The 19700-nt window shown below is 39.1% G+C and overlaps 1 protein-coding gene and 1 long non-coding RNA gene across 5 annotated transcripts in view; one reads left to right on the top strand and one right to left on the bottom strand.

Annotated features, from left to right (window-relative positions):
• si:dkey-165e24.1 overlaps positions 1–19700 on the bottom strand; it is a 56445-nt gene that overhangs the window by 15224 nt on the left and 21521 nt on the right. For all 4 annotated transcript variants that reach the window (XM_073947381.1, XM_073947384.1, XM_017355656.3 and 1 more), the window contains exons 5-7: positions 19183–19267; positions 18477–18672; positions 16606–18370 (exon numbers count right to left, since the gene is read on the bottom strand). In XM_073947381.1, coding sequence (XP_073803482.1) covers positions 16606–18370; positions 18477–18672; positions 19183–19267 — 2046 coding nt within the window. The remainder of the gene's footprint in view (positions 1–16605; positions 18371–18476; positions 18673–19182; positions 19268–19700) is intronic.
• Positions 1315–4575, top strand: LOC137491140 (uncharacterized). The gene is made up of 4 exons (XR_011011115.2): positions 1315–2490; positions 2629–2698; positions 4022–4206; positions 4367–4575. It is a non-coding gene; the product is annotated as an uncharacterized lncRNA (long non-coding RNA).

The raw sequence follows: 19700 nt of genomic DNA, 5'->3' as shown, positions 1-19700 counted from the left end.
ACAGCTCAATGAAAGAGAGAGGGGGAAGCTGTGGCCCTGGACACCACTGAAAAAACTGCACCAATCTATGAACCAGTTGTCTTCTCAGGGTGTGAGGAGGGGGAGTCTGGCAGTCCATCTCAAAGCAGTCGACCTATAGTCCAAATTGAGTACAATGTGACCACTCAGAGGGCAAAATATGAGCAAAAGTGAAGCTACCCATTCTTGTATCAAATCAGACTCCTGTCAATATGATAAAAAGAAAAGTATCATGTAAACTGTAAGAAAAGTCTAAGATGATAATGTACGATGAAACTTTAAATGTGGAATGTTGAAATGATAACTTATGAAGAATGTTAAATTATTTTCGTTCATTTTCATAGGTTAACTCGTAGAGATTATTGAACATAGGAGGATAAATTATAATGCATGGTGGTGATAAAAAAAGATAATAAAGGACAGTTTTGGATAAATGAAAAAAAATATATAATTTGGGTTAAAAGTTGATGGAGTTAAGTATTTAAGTTAAAACCCAGATAGCAGGCAGTAATCGGCCCGAGCTCGGCTGCCCTCCGGCGCCTCCGGCTCCGACTCGGCATCGGCGAGTGTTATCCGGGCCGAGTGCGGCCCGCAGCTCGCTCGCGCACATGCGGTTGTGATGCGGCTGTAAAGCACTGGCCCGATTCCGGTCAACCATATCCTGGCCGCTTTTGGCAAGGATTTGGCTGATGGCAACCGATTAAGTTCTTATATTATCTAATAATCTGTTAGCTCCACGTTTAATGATAATTTGAGAAAATATTCATGGTACTATAGCAAAAAAAAAAAAAAAAAAAAGAATATTTAGTGTGGATGGTCGCAATGTTTAGACGCAAACAAAACAATATTATTTATAAATAGATTATACATGTCATCTAGAGAAAAACTATGTAAAATTCGCTTATTTTTGAGATAGCACGCTCCTGTGCTGACTGTTTTTTTTTTAAGCAGAAGTTGGTTTCATAATAAACACATGCGTAACTCCTGATCCAAACTCCAATCCAGACGGTGGCGGTAATGCTCCAAAAAGCTGGTTGTCAACCACCATGGCACGAAGATCACAAGAAGAAAAGTTTGTTTTTTCAAAGACTCACGTGGATTCCGGTCAGAAAGGTAAGCTTTTTACTGCGTGTGTTCTGTATAATTAGCGAATTTAGAGCTTAAAACATTTCCACGGTGTTTGGTTGTAACAGCGTTTAGTAATTTAAAACAGTTTGATACGAAATGTAACTTGCTTTAAGAAACACGACTGGAGCTAATGTATGCTAACGCTAACAGTTACAAACACGTCTGAAAGTTCCTGTTCCTTTTACACAATGTTAGATTGTAACGTGTGTAGTAACTGAACACTATTTTAATTATTTTAAAGAAACATGAAACGAATTTGTGTGTATGCTAACTTTGCGTTAAAGAAAGTTTCTGTAGACGAATCCATTAACTAACTTGGCAAAACGTGTTTTTTTCCTGATTTAACATTATAAAGTACCGTGGATGTTGAAAAAAATCATTGTACAGGCGTATACTTATCCAACAGTATTAATTCTGTGATTATGTGTAAATAAAAACTAATCGTTTTGGATTAATAAAATATTATTGTTTATCTTGTTTATGCAGTTAGTCACGAAAAATGATCGAAACTCGACTGTTTACTATTCTCTTTAAATTATCCAAGAGAAATATATTACTATGCACTTTAATTCATATGTGTTAGCCTATGTGAATCAATTATATCTTTTGTTCAAGCTGTAATGGTCAGTTAATGTAAAACTGAACGTCTTAAAGCAGATTTTGATGTTTTTTTTTTTTTTGTTTTTTATGTTATTGACAGTGATAAATTCTGATTTAAATGAATGGGTAACAATATTTGTTGGTTAAGTCTCATTGTTCTTGTTTAACAAAGGTTAGTGAGATCATTTTGCAGCACATCACGACCAAAGAAGTCAATGGCACACTCTTTTGAACGTGAATAGGCATGTTATAGTTGTGTGCTAAAAGTCCATTATAAGCTGTAAACTGCTGATATATTTTCAACATAGATTGAGCTTTTCAGACATTACATTACTAATTGCTTCACAAACAGCTGAAATGGTTTATTGTTATTGGCTATCATCATCAAACATTTTTCACAATGGTAGGTTAATCTTCATGGGTACAGAATAATGCATGTGCTTGACCATCTTACAAATCTATGTCTCAGATTCATAAGGCTGTCACTCTGCATGAATCTCCGAATAAATCTTGTGCAACCTTCTGTGTACTGATTATTTACACTATAGGTATTATATGCATTAATTAACTTTGATAGTATTTCGGGATTTGAACTTTTCTTTACGGGAGGTTAACAACAATGTGATGTTTTATTATAGATGCATATGAGGAAGCTCGACTCAAACATCCATATGCAACTGTGATTTCTGACTGGTAGACAGATGAGGATGATGATCGCCTGTCATACATCTAAAGACAGAACAGGTTTGTTTGCAATTATTTTAAACACATACTGTCAACATTATGTCATTGATCTATTACAACCTGTGAGTTTCTGAGATCTATTACAACCTGGCACTATACTAAAGTGATGTTTTGTTTTGTAAATGTATCTGATTAAAGGACAGTATAGACACATCTATACCATGATGAAGAAAAATTACTTGGAACAAAGAGGCTGGATAAAAGGCAGGTATGAAGATTTCAGAAATCAAGGCAGCACCACAAGTACCATCACCATCAATGACTATGGCAGAAATCTTAAGACCACCATCAAGATGCACAGATACTGTACATTCCAGTACACCAGGCGTGTCCAAACTACGGCCCGCGAGGCTTTTTATAAATATCAATAGAATCTGGCCCGCTATACACAAATGAACGTAATTCAATAAATAACCACCGGGTGTCACTATTACATGCATTCAATTAAGCAGCAGTTCTTGTTATGATCTATAAATCTATCTATCTATCTATCTATCTATCTGTCTGTCTGTCTGTCTGTCTGTCTGTCTGTCTGTCTGTCTGTCTGTCTATCTATCTATCTATCTGTCTGTCTGTCTGTCTGTCTATCTACACACAGTTGAAGTCTGAATTATTAGCCCCTCATTGATTTATTTCTTCTTTTTTAAATATTTCCCAAATGATGTTTAACAGAGCAAGAACATTTTTACAGTATGTCTGATAATATTTTTTCTTTTGGAGAAAGACTTGTTTTATTTCGGCTAGAATAAAAAGCGGTTTAAATTTTTTTTATGAACCATTTTAAGGTCAAAATTATTAGCCCCTTAAGTCTTCAGAACAAACCATTGTTATAAAATAACTTGCCTAATTACCTTAACTTGACTAGTTAACTTGATTAACCTAGTGAAGCCTTTAAATGTCACTTTAAGCTGTATAGAAGTGTCTTAAAAATATCTAGTCAAATATTATTTACTGTCATCATGGCAAAGATAAAATAAAGAAGTTATTAGAAATGAGTTACTAAAACTAATATGTTTAGAAATGTGTGGAAAAAATGTTTAACTCTCCGTTAAACAAATTGGGGAAAAAATAAACAGTGGCTAATAATTTAGGGGGGCTAACAATTCTGACTTCAACTGTATTTATATATATATATATATATATATATATATATATATATATATATATATATATACACACACACACACACACACACACACACGTGTCTGTGTGATGTATGTAAAATTCGGCCCACGACAACGTTTGTTTTTTTGCATCTGGCCCTTGGCCCAAAAAGTTTGGACACTCCTGCAGTACACCTATGAACATTTACAGTCTTTGTTCTAGTGAGATCAAGACAGAACTTATTGCATCTCGTGATGTCTTTGTAAGAATTGAAGACATCACTAAATTTGTTAAGGTTTAATGCAGCTAGAAAGTAAAGATCAACTAGAGAATATCAGCAGTGTCTAACCCACTGTTGTATTTACAGAAGTTGTATGAGAATAAGCTACAGGTTGATTTATACTAATCTGTTATTTTTCTTTTTTAGCACGATTGACTGAAGTTTTAAAATCATGCAACGTCATAAAGCAGCAGCTGGGCCTGATTCTCACAAAACCAAAACAGACGTGATGAAATTCCAGATGTAAACACATTTGACCTTCCTTTGGCCAATTTGATTTGGAAAAGCTTGAAAATCAACTAAAGGAGCAGCCCGAACAAATGAAGAAACTGGTAAGTTTAAGCTCTTGCTAATTTCAAAGTGTTTTAAGTTTATTTGTTTTTTTTGATAGTTTTTTTGCTTCGTAGGTAGCCTACTTTTTTCCTAATTTTTTCTTTTTTTTTACATTAGTACTTGTTCACTACTAATTATCTGTTTATCTTTTAATCACAGATGGAGTGAGGACAAATGTCCATACCACGCCACTGATAAAGAAGTGGAAAAATGCATTACAAGGTAGCTACAACTTGCCCCTGACAGGGATGGAGGAAGAAAGAAGAGAAAGCTAATGTGTCAAATGTCTACATCACTATTTTGTTTTATTTTTTTAAACAACATTTTAAGTGTATTAGGATGTTCCCTGATACTTGAACAATTTGTTTCTTTCATTTGCATTTATATATATATATATATATATATATATATATATATATATATATATATATATATATATATATATATATATATGTATATATATATATATATATGTATATATATATATATGTGTGTGTGTGTGTGTGTGTGTGTGTATATATGTATGGTATGTATGTATGTGTGTGCGCCAAATTCTGAAGAAAGAAACATCTTGATACATTTTTAATAAACGTAATACAAATAAAATTATAAATATAAAATTGCACAAGACGTGTGTATATATGAAATGTATATGTTTGTGCAATTGATTTTGTTCAAGTTTATTTAAAAAAAAAGTTTGACTTTATACTTCTGCAATTATTTATATATATATATTTGTTTGTTTATTATTATTTTAATGTTTTATTAAAAATGTTTCAAGATGTTTCTTCAGAATTCTGCAGTACTTTTTACAAGTTTGACTTAGATATTTTACGGATTGTCATTGGTATTTTTAAGATGTTTCTTGCTATATCTTAAATTGGTTTCTATATTTAGGTTTATATAAAATTTAGCTGTTTTTTTACAATTTTTTTATTCAAAAAAATAAAATATATATTTTCAAAACAAATAAAATATATATTTTGTTTAAATCTTTCTGTGTCTTTATTGTGTTGTTTTATTGTTTTTATATTGATATTCTTGTGCACTACAAAATTATTTATAAAATTTTAGTACTATTTTTTTCATGCAATCAATAAACGTTTAACATTTATTTATTTTGTCATTTGTCTGATTATTTTCGTTACAGAATATGTATGCAGTTTGCACTTTATTCAAAGGTTAAATGCAGTGCTTACACTTTGTGTTTACATTATAGCCGGTGTTTGCTGTTATATAAATTCAAATGGTTGTAATACCATATATCAAGTACCAATGTAATACCAAAAGGTTTTATAAGGTGTATAAATACGGAGTCGCGCCAGCTCCGGGCCGCAGCGCACATTACCCTCGCGCCGATTCCGGCGCGGATGCGCAGCGTCGGCTCGCTTACGGCCGCCGCATCTGGCCCGCTTGATTCGGGCCGGAATCGGGCAGTGAGTCCACAGGCATCCGGCCCGAGTCCGGCAGCCGAAGTTGGGCCGAGGGGTTAGTCTCCGGCAGGCGACAATCTAGCCGGAACTGGCCCGAGTGTATTTTGCTATCTGGGAATTAGGAAAAACTTATTTTGAGTAAACTAAACCAAGATTTGGGAGAAAAATTATGTCAGAGATTAAAACAGAAAAGTGATTTAAAGAAGAGATAGAAACACAAAAAAGTAAAATGAACTCACAATACTAAATAGGTCAAAAAGTAACAATTCTAAATATACTAAAAAATATTTGAAAGAGAAAAGTGTTTAAAAACAGAAAATAGGTTGTTTTACATATGTGAAGGAAAAATTAAAAGCAAAAAAGACTAAAGACAAAAAGGACTAAAGATGAATAATCAGATCAGATAGAGAGGAACCTATAAAGAAATCCAGTGATTTTTCAGTCAACTTGTAGAAAATTACAACAAAAAATGTATGTACAAACAGTGTGATGTGAAAGTAGGAAGGAATTGGAGCTGCAAATGCTGAAAAGTGAAAAATGGTAATAATATAAAATGCAAAAAAAGAAATTATTTAGGCAAATGTCAAATTTTAATAATGATTAACGTTCAGGACATAAAGGTAGACTAAATTAACCAGCATTGGGAGGATTAATTAAAATTAAACCAGATGCAGGTCTGCTATGCTGGAATAGGCATAATTGAAACTTTTGAGAACATAGCAATAAGAGATACACTTAGATATGTTATGGCATTTCTAATTAAAGGTAATTTCAATTCGATTGTGATTGTGTAGGTGACTAATAAAATGGATTTTATTTTAATTTGATTAAAATTTAATTTTTGATGATGGCATTAGTCAAAACAGGCAAAATTAGATGTTGTAAAGTTTATGACTTAAGAACAATCAGTGATAGAGAATTTCTCAGCAGAGGTTCATAACACACACTGTATTTAAATGTTTTCCTTTGGAGGTCAAATATTTTAAAGTAATTGATTTCTGTTCAGGTAATTATCAGAGGAGGGTAGACACTTGGTTACACTTAAAGTAAATAGGCTGATTTACATAGTTACATACATTAGAATGCATAAAAGGTTTTAGAATATTTCATGATGATATTGTAATGTGTAGGATTTAATTATCTGCAGGTACATCTAGCTCAAGCTAAGTAAAAGACAGAAATAAAACTTTTTAGGGATGACGGGTTTAGTGTTAACAAGATTCTGTATCTATTCTAAATGCAATAATAACTGATAAGATGATAAATAAGAAAATTGATTTTTCATTAAAGAAAATAGGGTAGCAGGTCTAACAATAGTATAGAGTCACAACCTTAATTATTATAGTACAAATAAACAACATACTAGTCTTTATGAACATGTGTAGCATCAAAGGGAAGCAAAAAAAGATAGGTATGATTTTTGTAATAGGAAGTACAGATTGTTGATACAACAGCATTTCTAGATATTGTCATTGGTGATGTACATGGATTGAATCAAGAGTGAAATGATAAGGAAAATTAAGCAGCAAGCAAAATGATTTGAAAAAATGATCTCCTTTTTGAATGCAGTGATTAGTGAATCGTTGTACACATGTGGCATTTGTGCAAAGTAGAATGTGAGTAAAAGATCAGCAATAGGCCTAAGGCGATATTCAAGAACTTGATTGTGGATGTTGTGAAATAATGAAACTAACTTAGGGCAAGAGATACAAACTTTTGGGCATGACAGTTTTGGTAGATGAGTGAAGGTAATTCCATCAGCAGAGCAGGGAAGAAGAAACAGTTACTATATTTATGACAAGAGAAGTAAGTCTCATATTTGGAATACCTTCAGAAATAAGTTTAATGTGTCTGCATTTAAAAATAAATTAGAGTAATTAAAGTTAATTAAAGTAAATAAAGGTAATTAAGTAGATAAATAAGTGGATATGTGATTCAGTGAATAGATAAGTAAATGAATTGATAAAGTATTGGAAATAAAGAAAATTGAGAAATTACACATAATTGTAAGGAATGATTGAAAGAGCTAAAGATGATTCATCAAGGCCTAGTTTAACAAGATGTGTTAAAATAATATACCTTTTGCATTAATAAGTGATTGCATGAAAACTGACAGAAACAAGCAACTAACATTGCATGAAATACTATTGGGTCGACCCTTGCATGTAATCTCGTATTTAACCTTGTGGAATGTTTGGAGAACATTTCTAATGCATTGGAAAGAAGTTTGGTCTTTTATGAGGAAACTAACTGCCATGTGCAAAGCAATATCTGTACAGGAAACCAGAAAGGACCAGAAGCAGGAGATTAATCCGGTGATCGAGTATATCTGAGGTTTTCTGGAGAAAGTGGAGTGAAATCAGGAGAAATGGACCTTATGCCAAGGTTACCAAAGGGGATGCCATCAACTGGATACCATCTGGACCACAGCACAAGACAGCCAAAGAAAAAAGCTCCAGCAAGAGAAAGCTAACGGGAAACAGAGGAGGCAGAAAATCTTGAAGCTCAACGAAGTGCAAAGTGTGGCAGAAGGAGTTTATCGGAACAGTTAAAAGAGTAATTCTGATAGTATACCTGAGTGAGATATACAGCAGATGCCACAAGGTCAAGTGATGATAATCACCACAACTTCAGGTTATAGACTCTCAACATAAAGTCTTTAGCAACACTTTTTAAGGCTAGAACGAAACAAAGAATGCTCGCAAATATGTGCCAGATTTAGGGTCAAAAAGATGAACTAGTGCTAAAATTTTTTTATAGTTTAGATAAAGAAGAGGATGATGAAGAGTATCCATGCCTTGGGTGTTAAGTGCTAGTAAACCTCTACCCCAAAACGGCGGCTCTCTATGATACGCAAAGTATCTGGGCTGAAGATCAACATACTCTACTGATTATGTTTTGTGGGTGTTAGATTAGAATATTATGTTGTGACCATATCTTGGGAGATTGTGTATGTTTATTTTTATTTTAGTGTTTTAGTTTTATTCTTTACTGTGTGTTAAATAACCATGACCCCCAGAAGCAAATGTATAACTACCTATATGCTTAAAATACTACTTTTTATGATATCAACAAAATAGAATCAAGTCTTTTACTGTGTCCTCGTCAATAGTGGGCACAGAGGTTTGGCGTGATTCTATTCCAAAGTGCAATTACATGATTTGGTCATTTGTAATAATACTGTGACATATATTTGTCATTAGGTAGTATGGCTAAGGGCTAGATCATGGAGTTGCACTATGGGCCAAAAGCAAGAAGATTAAGACTTGAAGTCTTAAGAGGAGGGATTATATGAAGTGGATTTTATACTCTTTAAAGTGTGAAGTTAATCTATATATTCAAATTATATGTGTATAATCTGCTTGTAGATTTGCCTACCATTAAAACAATTAAAGTGTTATGTAAGGGGAAAGGGCCTGAGGAAACCACTAAGGGTCACGAGAAGTGGATGAGAAGAGAGCGGGAGAAAGCCTGAGTAAGCAACCAAGGTGTCTGAGGAAATGGATAAGAATAGAGCAACACATGTGTAAACAGAGACGTATAGATGGATAAGATATATAGTTACCAGGTTTGGGTCAGGGGTTAAGCTAGGTGGAATTTGTGTGACATATGTAGAAATAAGGGAAAAAACAGATGACAGAGGTGGAATTTGGGGTCAAGGGTTAAACTAGGAGGGATCTTGTGTAACATATGGAGAACAAAGAAAAAAACTGGTGTAGAAGACTATTTAAACAGGCTAGAATTTGAGTGAGACAGAATTTTTCAGACAGAGATGCTACTGGGGGTCTCCTGAAAGTTCTCCTTTGTTGTCGACAATAAAGTATATTCTTCTGATATTCATAACCTCCAGACTGAGTTTGATTGAGTAAGAGAAAAACCAAGAAAACCACGACACCGGCAGGGCAAGATGTCTGGGTGGTGCCGGCAGGGCAAGGAGCCGGACTGGGACCGGCACTGAGCTGCGCTCAGGGGCTGGAGCCGACACTGGAAGGCGCTCAGGGGCTGGAGCCGACACTGGAGGGCGCTCAGGGGCTGGAGCCGACACTGGAGGGCGCTCAGGGGCTGGAGCCGACACTGGAGGGCGCTCTGGGGCTTGAGCCAACACTGGAGGGCGCTCTGGGGTTGGAGCCGACACTGGAGGGCACTTTGGGGCTGGAGCCAACACTGGAGGGCGCTCTGGTGCTGGAGCCGACACTGGAGGAGCTGGGGCCGACACTGGAGGGCGCTCTGGGGCTAGAGCAACCCTCGCAGAAGAGGCCTTTCTCTTCCGCCTCTGCTTTTGGGTGCGGGTTAACCCTTGGGGGCTGGACATGGACCAGGAGATGGTGCTGGTGGTGAGAGGGGTCCATTCCCCCTCCAGGATCTCCCTCCCCTTCCTCAGACAGGAATAGTCCACCACCTCCCAATATGTCCATGTCCCGATATCACCCAGCTCCTCCCAATCGAATGGCTCATCCAATCCAGCCAGAAAGATGTGGATGAGGGTGGTCTCACTGAACCCAAGCCCCCGGACTGCCTCGAGAAGATCTTCTGCGTAGATGCCGAAGGGGCAATGGTTCTGCCGGTGAGACAGTCCTCTGGCTGGGGGTTGGTCGATGGGTCCTTCTTGCTGGGAGCAAGCTGGGCGCAGAAATAGTCCCATTTCCGCTGAATCCTCTTATGGCCAGTTCGTACTGTCAGGGTTGGTGAGGGGAAAGGAGCGAGGACTCAAGTGCAGGAAAAATGGGAATTTATTAAATAATAAAAATAAAATAAAATGCAAAATAAACTACCCCGAGGGGAAAAACATTAATAAACCAAATACATACAAAAACAAACTGGACTGGGCAGGCTGGCAAGGATCAGGATTGGAAACACGACAGGACTTCAAATGACGAAATGTGATGAGGAACTGGCACAGGACAGCAAATGTGAGGGGTTTATAAACTGTAGAAAATTAACACACAAACAGGTGAACACAATTAACTAATAATGGGTTAACAAGGAGGGTGGGACAAGACAATAGACGGGAGAGCGCATGACACAGAGAGAAAACACAAGCCATGCGCTCACATAAAACAGGACAAGAACATGCAGCCAATGAGAGAACTCATTAACCGCATGCTCATGACAACAAAAACACAACACTGAAGCACACGACAAAAGCACGTGACCACAATGTAAACACATAGCCACGTGCTTTAACAGACGCAAGACACGAGCACACGATGAATAAAAACACTCACCGTGCGCTCACACATGCAGCGTGCATGCTTCATCCCAGCACCGACCAGAACCGAAACCAACTAGACTGAGATGCTGGGAATGAAACACCACGCAGAACAAGAATTTACACGACCAGAGTGGCAGAACCCTGACAGTACATGCCTTTAATAGTCAGTGTAAGCAACATCTTGTGCACTTTTAATATAGCGCAGTTCACCAGTAGGCTAACATTAATTCAGTTTTTAATATTCCTGCAAAACCACATAATATCTTTTGCTGCTACTGAATATAAGATCAGTGTACCAAACTTTTAAGGCCATCAGTTGCTCAGGAGTATTGAAATAAATACAAATGCCGGAGACAGAGTCTGGAGACGGCCACTGTTCCTGAGCAAAACATAGCAGATGAGCATCTTTATTTTCATGGTTAATTCAATTATTAGTTTTTAAGTATAGTTTAATTTTGCATGTTTTAATTTTTTATGTTTAATAATACATACATTTTAATGCACTTTGCACAAATGATACAGATGTATTGTAATTTCCTTGAGTCAGCATTATAGAAAATGCATTAAGACGTTCCATTCTGCATAGAAATTAGGTAGTTTAGAATAGTTTAGTCAGTATCCTTTAAATAAATTAACGAGAGAGAGAGAGAGAGATAAGATGCAGTTAGATACGGGGGTTGCTGCCCAACACAGTAACACTAGGTAAACCAGTAACTAATGTTAGCATCACCCATACTCCTGTCTCCATTTATCAGTCCACCACCACACAGTAACGGCACAAAACAGCAGCCTCCAGTCCATCAGCTCAAAAGATTGCCGCCTGCATTCTGCCAGTGCACAAAATGGCCACAAGCAGCCTTCGAGCTCACAAAATGGTAAGAGCCAATTGTTCAGAAGATGGTTTCCTGTTCCAAGTATAGTCTTGCCATAGTTCCTGTCATTATTTCTGTTCCTGATATAGCATCATCTGAGTGTCAAAAATGGCTATCACCACCTGAGTTGCCAGAGCTGCTGCCAGCCAGATTTCTCTGAATTCCCCAAAAGGGGGGGGGGGGGATGGGGCACCAGATCTCTTCGAATTCCCCAAATGGTGCGCACCAGATTTTCCTGAGTCCCCAAAATGGCCAGAATCACCTCCTGAGCCCCATGATTGACCAGAGCCTACACCTGAGTCCCACGAATGGCCAGAGCTGCCATCCTAGTCCCAAGAATGGCTGTCAGAGCTGTGTGTGACTTTCCAGTGCCACCAGAGCCGTGTGACTTCCAAGTACCGCCAGAGCTATGTGACCCTCCGGTGCTTACTGAACCAAAGCCCCCTGACCCTCTGGCAATATATGAACTGCAAGTGCCTCCTGAACCTTAGCCTCCAGACCCATTGGGGTGGTTTGAACTGCCAGTGTCTCCAGAACTTAGCCTCCAGACCGACTGGGGTGGTTTGAACTGCCATTGTCTCTAGAACTTAGCCTCCTGACCCACTGGGGTTATCAGAACTGCCAGTGTCTCCTGAACCTAAGCCTCCTAACCCACTGTGGTTATCTGAATTGCCAGTGCCTCTTGAACCTGAGCCTCTAGACCTACTGGGGTGGTCTAAACTGCCAGTGTCTCCTAAACCTAAGCCTCTTGACCTACTGGAGTTATTTGAATTGCCAGTGCCTAAACCTCCTGACCCACTGGGGCTGACTCTATCAATGCCTTCTGAACCTGAACCCCCAGACCTACCACAGCTTTATGCTTCTGTTTTTCCGCAACTCCACCCTCCACGCCCTCTGCAACTCGACCCTTCAGGCCCTCTGCTGCTCCAAGCTCCAGGCCCTCTGCAGCTCTACGCTCCTGGCCCTCCGGGGCTCCAGGCTCTTGGCAGCTCCAGGCCCTCCACAGCTCCATGCTCCAGGCCCTCCGCAGCTCCATGCTCTCCACAGCTGTATGGACCTGGACATACATTCTGCCCCCTGTTCCGCCTCTGCTCCACCTTCCTTCTGGACTGCATTGGAAGGGTCTGGAAGCCACTCTCTGTGGGGGCTCTGTTACAGTCACCTGCAATCTAGCTACTGCAGATCGCTGAAGAACTACAAATCTGCCACCCTCATGCATCTCTCACACACACACCTGTTCCACTCTGCATGTACCTGTTTGACTGTGTTGACCGTTGCCTGTCTGACCATTCTCATAATAAACTGCATTTGGATCAGCACCACTTAAAATGTAACTTTTTCCTTTTTCTTGCTTTTGCTAAAGTGATCTCAATAACATAATGAAAGTGTTGTGCTCATGCATGTGCACTTAATTTCAGAGATGCGAAGTAACAAAGAGCAATATTTTGTTACTGTACAACTAGATTTTTATGATATCAGTAATTTACTATAATATTTGATTTTCTGACAACTTTTAACTTTTAGTAATTACATTTTTACACAAATATCTGTACTTCCTATGTTACTTCTTTCTGCTTGCTTTGTGGTCCCATTAACATATTGACATTTATAATTTACACAATGTTTTTGGAAGACAGGAAAAGATGTTTTTTTTTTTTAAAGTTTAAACTATTAAAATGGAAAAATTAGAAGATTGCCTCCGCTAGCGGCACCAGAAGCCCATCCCCAACTCCATACTTGGCCCGCTGCCCCCCATTCCAACTAAAGTACAGGGTCGCTACAGGAAGCACAGGCCCAAATTCATAATCTTCCTCCCCACCTCTTCCAAGTTCCCATGAGCAGTGTGAGCTCCACTCCCAGCTCAAACCCCAGCTCCTCTAATTTCTCCTCTTCTTCCCCAGGTTTTTAAGGCCCCGACGCAAGTTCCAGCGTGAGTCCGCCTCCGCTGACGTCACTAAGGCCGGTAGCCCTTCCTCTCTTCTCTTTTCCTTCCACCTGTGATCCTAGGGCCAGCAGTAGCGCGAGCATGCCTCCGCAAACAGCTCTAGCCTCCAACTTCCTTGCAGGCCCCGATGCAAGTTCCAGCATGAGGCCGTCTCTGCTGACGTCACTAACGCCGGCAGCCCCTCTTCTCTTTTCCTTCCACCTGTGATCCTAGGGCCAGCAGTAGTGTGAGCATGCCTCTGCAAACGGCTCCAGCCTCCAACTTTCCACAGCCACTTTCTCACAAGTCTTTTACTCTGTCCACAGCCACACCTTTTACCCGTTCCACCCAACACCCTCGCCCTGGATCCTCCCCCTGTCTCCAACACCATCAGAAGCCAAATCCTGTCATGTTCAGTTGTTGATTTTTTTTCTCTCCTCTCACCCATTCCACCCTCATCGGCAGACCGCCAGATAGATTGCGGTCAATTTTCAGCCAAAAACCAAATCACTGATTCTTTCTCTCGTTTTGCCTTCCTGAAATTCAGACATTTGGCACCAGAAGCGGATCAGTTTCCAGTCCAAGTCCCTCCTTATTCAGAACTGATATTCCCATAGATCATCCTTTAAAAAACCTGCTTGGAGCCTCCCTCGACTTTATCCTTCAAGCAGTGGCGCCTGGAACCCTGCAGTCATATTTAACAGCATGGAAAAGCTTTAAAACATTCCACGCATGTTATAATATACTGTTTCCCGATTTTCCCTTCTTACCATCTCATCTTACATATCCTACCTCACTATTATCAAAGAACTCCAGATCAATTCCATCAAAGGCTATTTGAGTGGAATTCAATTTTTCCACTAACTAATTCATGGTTTCCCTGCACCTCACATAGCTAAGTCTCAAACAGCTCTTCTCTTAAAAGGCATACAAAGAACCATCCCCACACGTCAAGACACACGACAAGCCACAACACTGAAAACACTCACTAAATGCATATCCACTCTTCGCAAATGATACAAATCAATCCACACAGCATGTACACTCGATGCCATGTTTATTTTAGCCTTCTTCTTTAAGACTTTTAAGGTGTTAAGAACTCACCATTACATCTGGGTTCAACCCAAACTTTCATCCCACCATTTCCGATCTAGTAACACTGGATAACGAAACCATTTCTTTCCTCATTAAACAACCAAAACTGATCAAGTAAAACAAGGCCATTACATCTACATTTTCAACCTTCAATCACATTTTTGTCCATACCAAACATTGCTAGCATTTTCACAAATCCGGAAATCACAGACGATAACAATCGCCCAGTCACTCGTTTTTGGTTCCAAAAGCATGTTAAATGAGTTCTAATTAAGTCTGGCTTCCCAGCCAACAATTTCTCCAGCCAGTCCTTCAGAATAGGCGCAGCTACCACCGCAGCACCAAATGGTCTATCAGAGCAGCAGATTCGAACACTCGGACGCTGTTCCTCACAGGCCTTTAAGTGCTACATTCGATCTTACCGCTCTCACATTAGAAGAGCCCATCAAACCCTTATTCAAAAACCCCTCTAAGATAAATTTTACATCCACTACAGCCCATCCCACCACATCTCACAACACATTCCGTCATTGACAATTCAGAAGGCACTTCATTCAAAACACACTTTGCATACTATAATTTAATACTGCTAGTACAGTGTTCGCTCCCACTGGAGTTGCATAATTTATTACGCACACATTATTATTATTATTATTATTATTATGCACCACTGCTAGTGCAGTGACCGCTCCTGAGGGAGATGCACACTTTATTACACTCTACTGCAAGTGCAGTGATCACTCCTACCGGAGACATACACCTTACTATGCACCATTGCTAACACAGTGACCGTTCCTAGGGGAGACACACACATTATTATTATGCACTACTGCAATCGCAGTGACAGTTCACACGGGAGGCGTACACCTTATTTTGCACCACTGCTAGTGCAGTGACTGGTCCTACAGGGGACGTACACCCTATTTTGCACCACTGCTAGTGCACTGACTGCTCCTACAGGAGACGTACACCTTATTTTGCACCACTGCTAGTGCACTGACCGCTCCTACAGGAGACGTACACCTTTTTTTGCACTACTGCTAGTGAGGGACCGCTCCTACAGGAGACGTACACCTTATTTTGCACCACTGCTAGTGCAGTGACCGCTCCTACAGGGGACGTACACCTTATTTTGCACCACTGCTAGTGCAGTGACCGCTCCTACATGAAACGTACACCTTATTTTGCACCAATGCTAGTGCAGTGACCGCTCCTACAGGAGACGCACAACTTATTTTGCACCACTGCTAGCACAATGACCGCTCCTACAGGGGACGTACACCTTATTTTGCACCACTGCTAGTGCAGTGACCGCTCCTACATGAAACGTACACCTTATTTTGCACCAATGCTAGTGCAGTGACCGCTCCTACAGGAGACGCACAACTTATTTTGCACCACTGCTAGCGCAGTGACCGCTCCTACAGGAGACGTACACCTTATTTTGTACCACTGCAAGACCAGGGACAGCTACTACGGGGGACATACACGCTATTATTATGCCCCACTGCAAGAGTAGTGTAGTGAAGTCTGGATGGATGGCATAACAGTAGCAAAACGTATGCGTTTTCAAACTAAAATGCATTAGTGTAAACCGGGCCTTAGAAAGGTTTATAACCACTTGAGGTTGAGTAAATGAGTAAATTTACATTTTTGGGTAAACTATCACTTAAACAACCACTGCCAATACATTCATTTGAATGTTTTTAAAAACAATCAGAAATATCAAAATATAAACAATTATTCACTGTATTTTGAAGTGCCAACAATATTTAATATTGTGGGTGTTCATTAACATGATATATTGTGTTATTTATTATCAGCAAATGTTTAATTTGTTAAATGAAAGGACTTTGACTTACAGAGCTCTTTTGGAGTTTTTGATGATTGCTGATAGTCTGATGAGACACTCGTCTGATCTCTGGAATTTCCAAAGCTCAAACTCCTCCAGCTCCTCCTCTGAGGTCAACAACACAAAGACCAGAGCAGACCACTGGGCAGGTGAAAGGCGAGCAGATGACAGACTTCCTCTACTGAGGTGAGACTGAATCTCTTTCAGCAGAGTTTGATCATTCAGTTCACTCAGACAGTAGAACAGATTGATGGATCTCTCTGGAGACAGATTCCCTTCAAGTTTCTGCTTGATGTAGGCAATTATTCCCTCTTTGCTCTGGTCTCTGTCATCCTGCTGTGTCAACAGGCCTCGTAAGAGTTGTCGATTAGACTGAAGGGACAGACCGAGAAGAAATCGAAGGTAAAGGTCCAGATGTCCATTCTCACTTTCCAGAGCCTTGTCCACTGCAGTCTTCAGCAAGTTAATCATGGACTCATTTCTGCTTTTTTCAGCTTGTTTCTTGTTGTTATCTAGAATCAGATGTTGATAAAGGGCTGCAATAAACTCCTGAATGCTCAAGTGAAGAAAGCAGTACATGGTACCAAGAATGATTCCCGTCTCCTTTTTAAAGATCTGGGTACACATGCCCGAGTACACCGATGCCTTATAGACGTCAATGCCACAGTCGTTCAGATCGCTCTCATAGAAGATCACATTGTTTCTTTCCAGCTGCTGGAAGGCCAGTTTCCCCTGTGAAAGGATGAGCTTTGGATCCCAGGAGACATCAGCTGTGTTTTCTCCATCATACTTTCTTCTGCTCTGCTGGATCTGAAAGCGGAGAAAGTGTGTGTACATCTGTGTCAGAGTCTTGGGAGATTCCTGCAGTGTTTCAGCATGAGCCCTGTGTTTCAGGTTCAGTATGTTCTGGAGAACAGTGGCTGAAATCCAGCAGAAGACTGGGATGTGGCACATAATAAAGAGACTCTTTGACTGTTTAATGTGATCAATGATTTCTCTGGCCTGATTCTGATCTGTGAGTCTCTTTCTGAAGTACTCCTCCTTTTGGGCATCATTGAATCCTCGTATCTCTGTCAGCCGGTCGATACAGTCAGCAGGAATCTTACTGGCAGCTGCTGGTCTGCTGGTGATCCAGATGAGAGCAGAAGGAAGCAGATTTCCCTTGATGAGGTTCGTCAGGAGAACATCCAGAGAGACTGCTGAAGATACATCACAACACATCTCATTACCAGCAAAGTTCGGAGGAAGACGACATTCATCCAATCCATCAAGGATGAACAAGACTTTGAATTGTGTGCTTCTTGTAAGGTTCAGTCCTTTAGTCTCTGGGAAAAGCTGAGTTATGAGGTCTTTTAAACTTTGTCTTTCTTTCTCCTTTAAGTTCATCTCTCTGAATGGAAGAGGAAATATGAAGCTGATGTCTTGATTTTCTTTTCCTTCAGCCCAATCCAGAACAAACTTTTGCACAGAGACTGATTTCCCGATGCCAGCAACTCCTTTTGTCAGGACAGTTCTGATCTGTTCATCTTGTTCAGCTTTAAACAAATGTTTGAATTCAACCTGTGTCTCTAGTGACTGATGACGTCTGGAAACAGCTTCAATCTGTCTGATCTCATGTTCAGTGTTGACCTGTTCACTCGCACCCTGAGTGATATAGAGATCTGTGTAGATGTTATTCAGAAGTGTGGAGTCTCCTTGCTGAGCAATTCCTTCAAACACACTTTGATATTTCTTCTTCAGGCTACATTTAAGCTGATTAATGAAGAGCAGCTCATCTAAACACAGGAGCAAAGAAAGAGAGAGATTTAGTCTTGACTTTTCCACCTTATATATTTACATATTTGTAAGTGTCAGTCTGACACATGGCCACGAGACTCTTACCCTGGAGAGTATCAGCAGCATGATCTTGCTTCATCTCTCTCAGGAAGAAGAGTGTGAGATCAAGAGCTGCTTCTGTGATTCTGCTTCTGTTCTCATTATAGTCCTTTACAAACTCTTGTCTGTTTTCTTCTTGTAAGATTTGTTTAAACTTTTCCAGTTCATTCTTCAGAAATCTGAACATTTTGCTCTCAAGATTCTATGAGTGAAGAAAACATTAATTCACACACAGTTGTACATCCTCAAACTACTCAAAAATTGTACATTTATTATAAAACATTACACTATGTTTGTTGAACCCTTGAACTCTGATTAACTGGCAAATATTCAAAGGTTATTTTCAGATGAACACACAACAAAAGTACATCCAGACAGGTTTCAAGCAGATTACACTTCCATATCACTAAGCTGAATGATTTCAGATATTTCACAGATAACAGCCAAAAATCACATCAAAACACAACAGAAGGCTTTGGGTAAGATGTGTGAGAAGCTTTCTTACACACCGGAGCAGTTTGAGGACAAAAAGCTAACATGGTGAGATGGAATAATAGACTCTAAATTAATGAACTGGCGCCAATTATGCCTAATTCTTAAAAGTAAATGTCAAGAAAAATGAAATGTGTTTCAGAAGCAGGATCTTTTTCAATTACCATTTTGTCTGTAATAATAGGAATTTTCATTATGATTCAAAATCAGTTTTTCCCACCTGGAAGATCGACTGGAGATTGTCTGTGAAACTCTTGTGGTTCCTGTGAGTCTCCTGTCCTGAATCTGGTAACTCATCTTCATCACTGTAAACAGATAAAACTAGTGTAATAATACATTTAGAGGCAAACACATACAGATATATCTTACAAACACTGAAAATAATAAATGTTCTGTAGTGCTCATAATAAGGCAAAGTGGACAGATTTGTTACTTGTGTAATTTGTTACATATTTAAAAAAAAAAAACAGAAAACTTTTTTAGATGGAAATATTTTAGAAAGAAGAAAGTTCTTTTCCAATAGCTTATTTTCCACAAATTTGAGAAATGTATACAGGTTTAAAAATGTCATGAAGGTGAGTAAATAATGAATTTTAAATTTGAGGTTAAAACATATTATAATCAATACAGTCCATTTGTAAAACTGCAGTGTGTAGAATTGACATATTACTAGTGGTTGAACTAGGTATTGGAGTCCTAATTCAAAATATTGGGGAATAGCAGGTTGCCAGATTGAAG

The sequence above is a fragment of the Danio rerio genome, chromosome 4 (genome assembly GCF_049306965.1).
Source record: "Danio rerio strain Tuebingen ecotype United States chromosome 4, GRCz12tu, whole genome shotgun sequence".
Lineage (NCBI taxonomy): Eukaryota > Metazoa > Chordata > Actinopteri > Cypriniformes > Danionidae > Danio > Danio rerio.
Note: the sequence above shows the minus strand (reverse complement) of the source record. Positions and strands in the feature narration are given on the sequence as shown.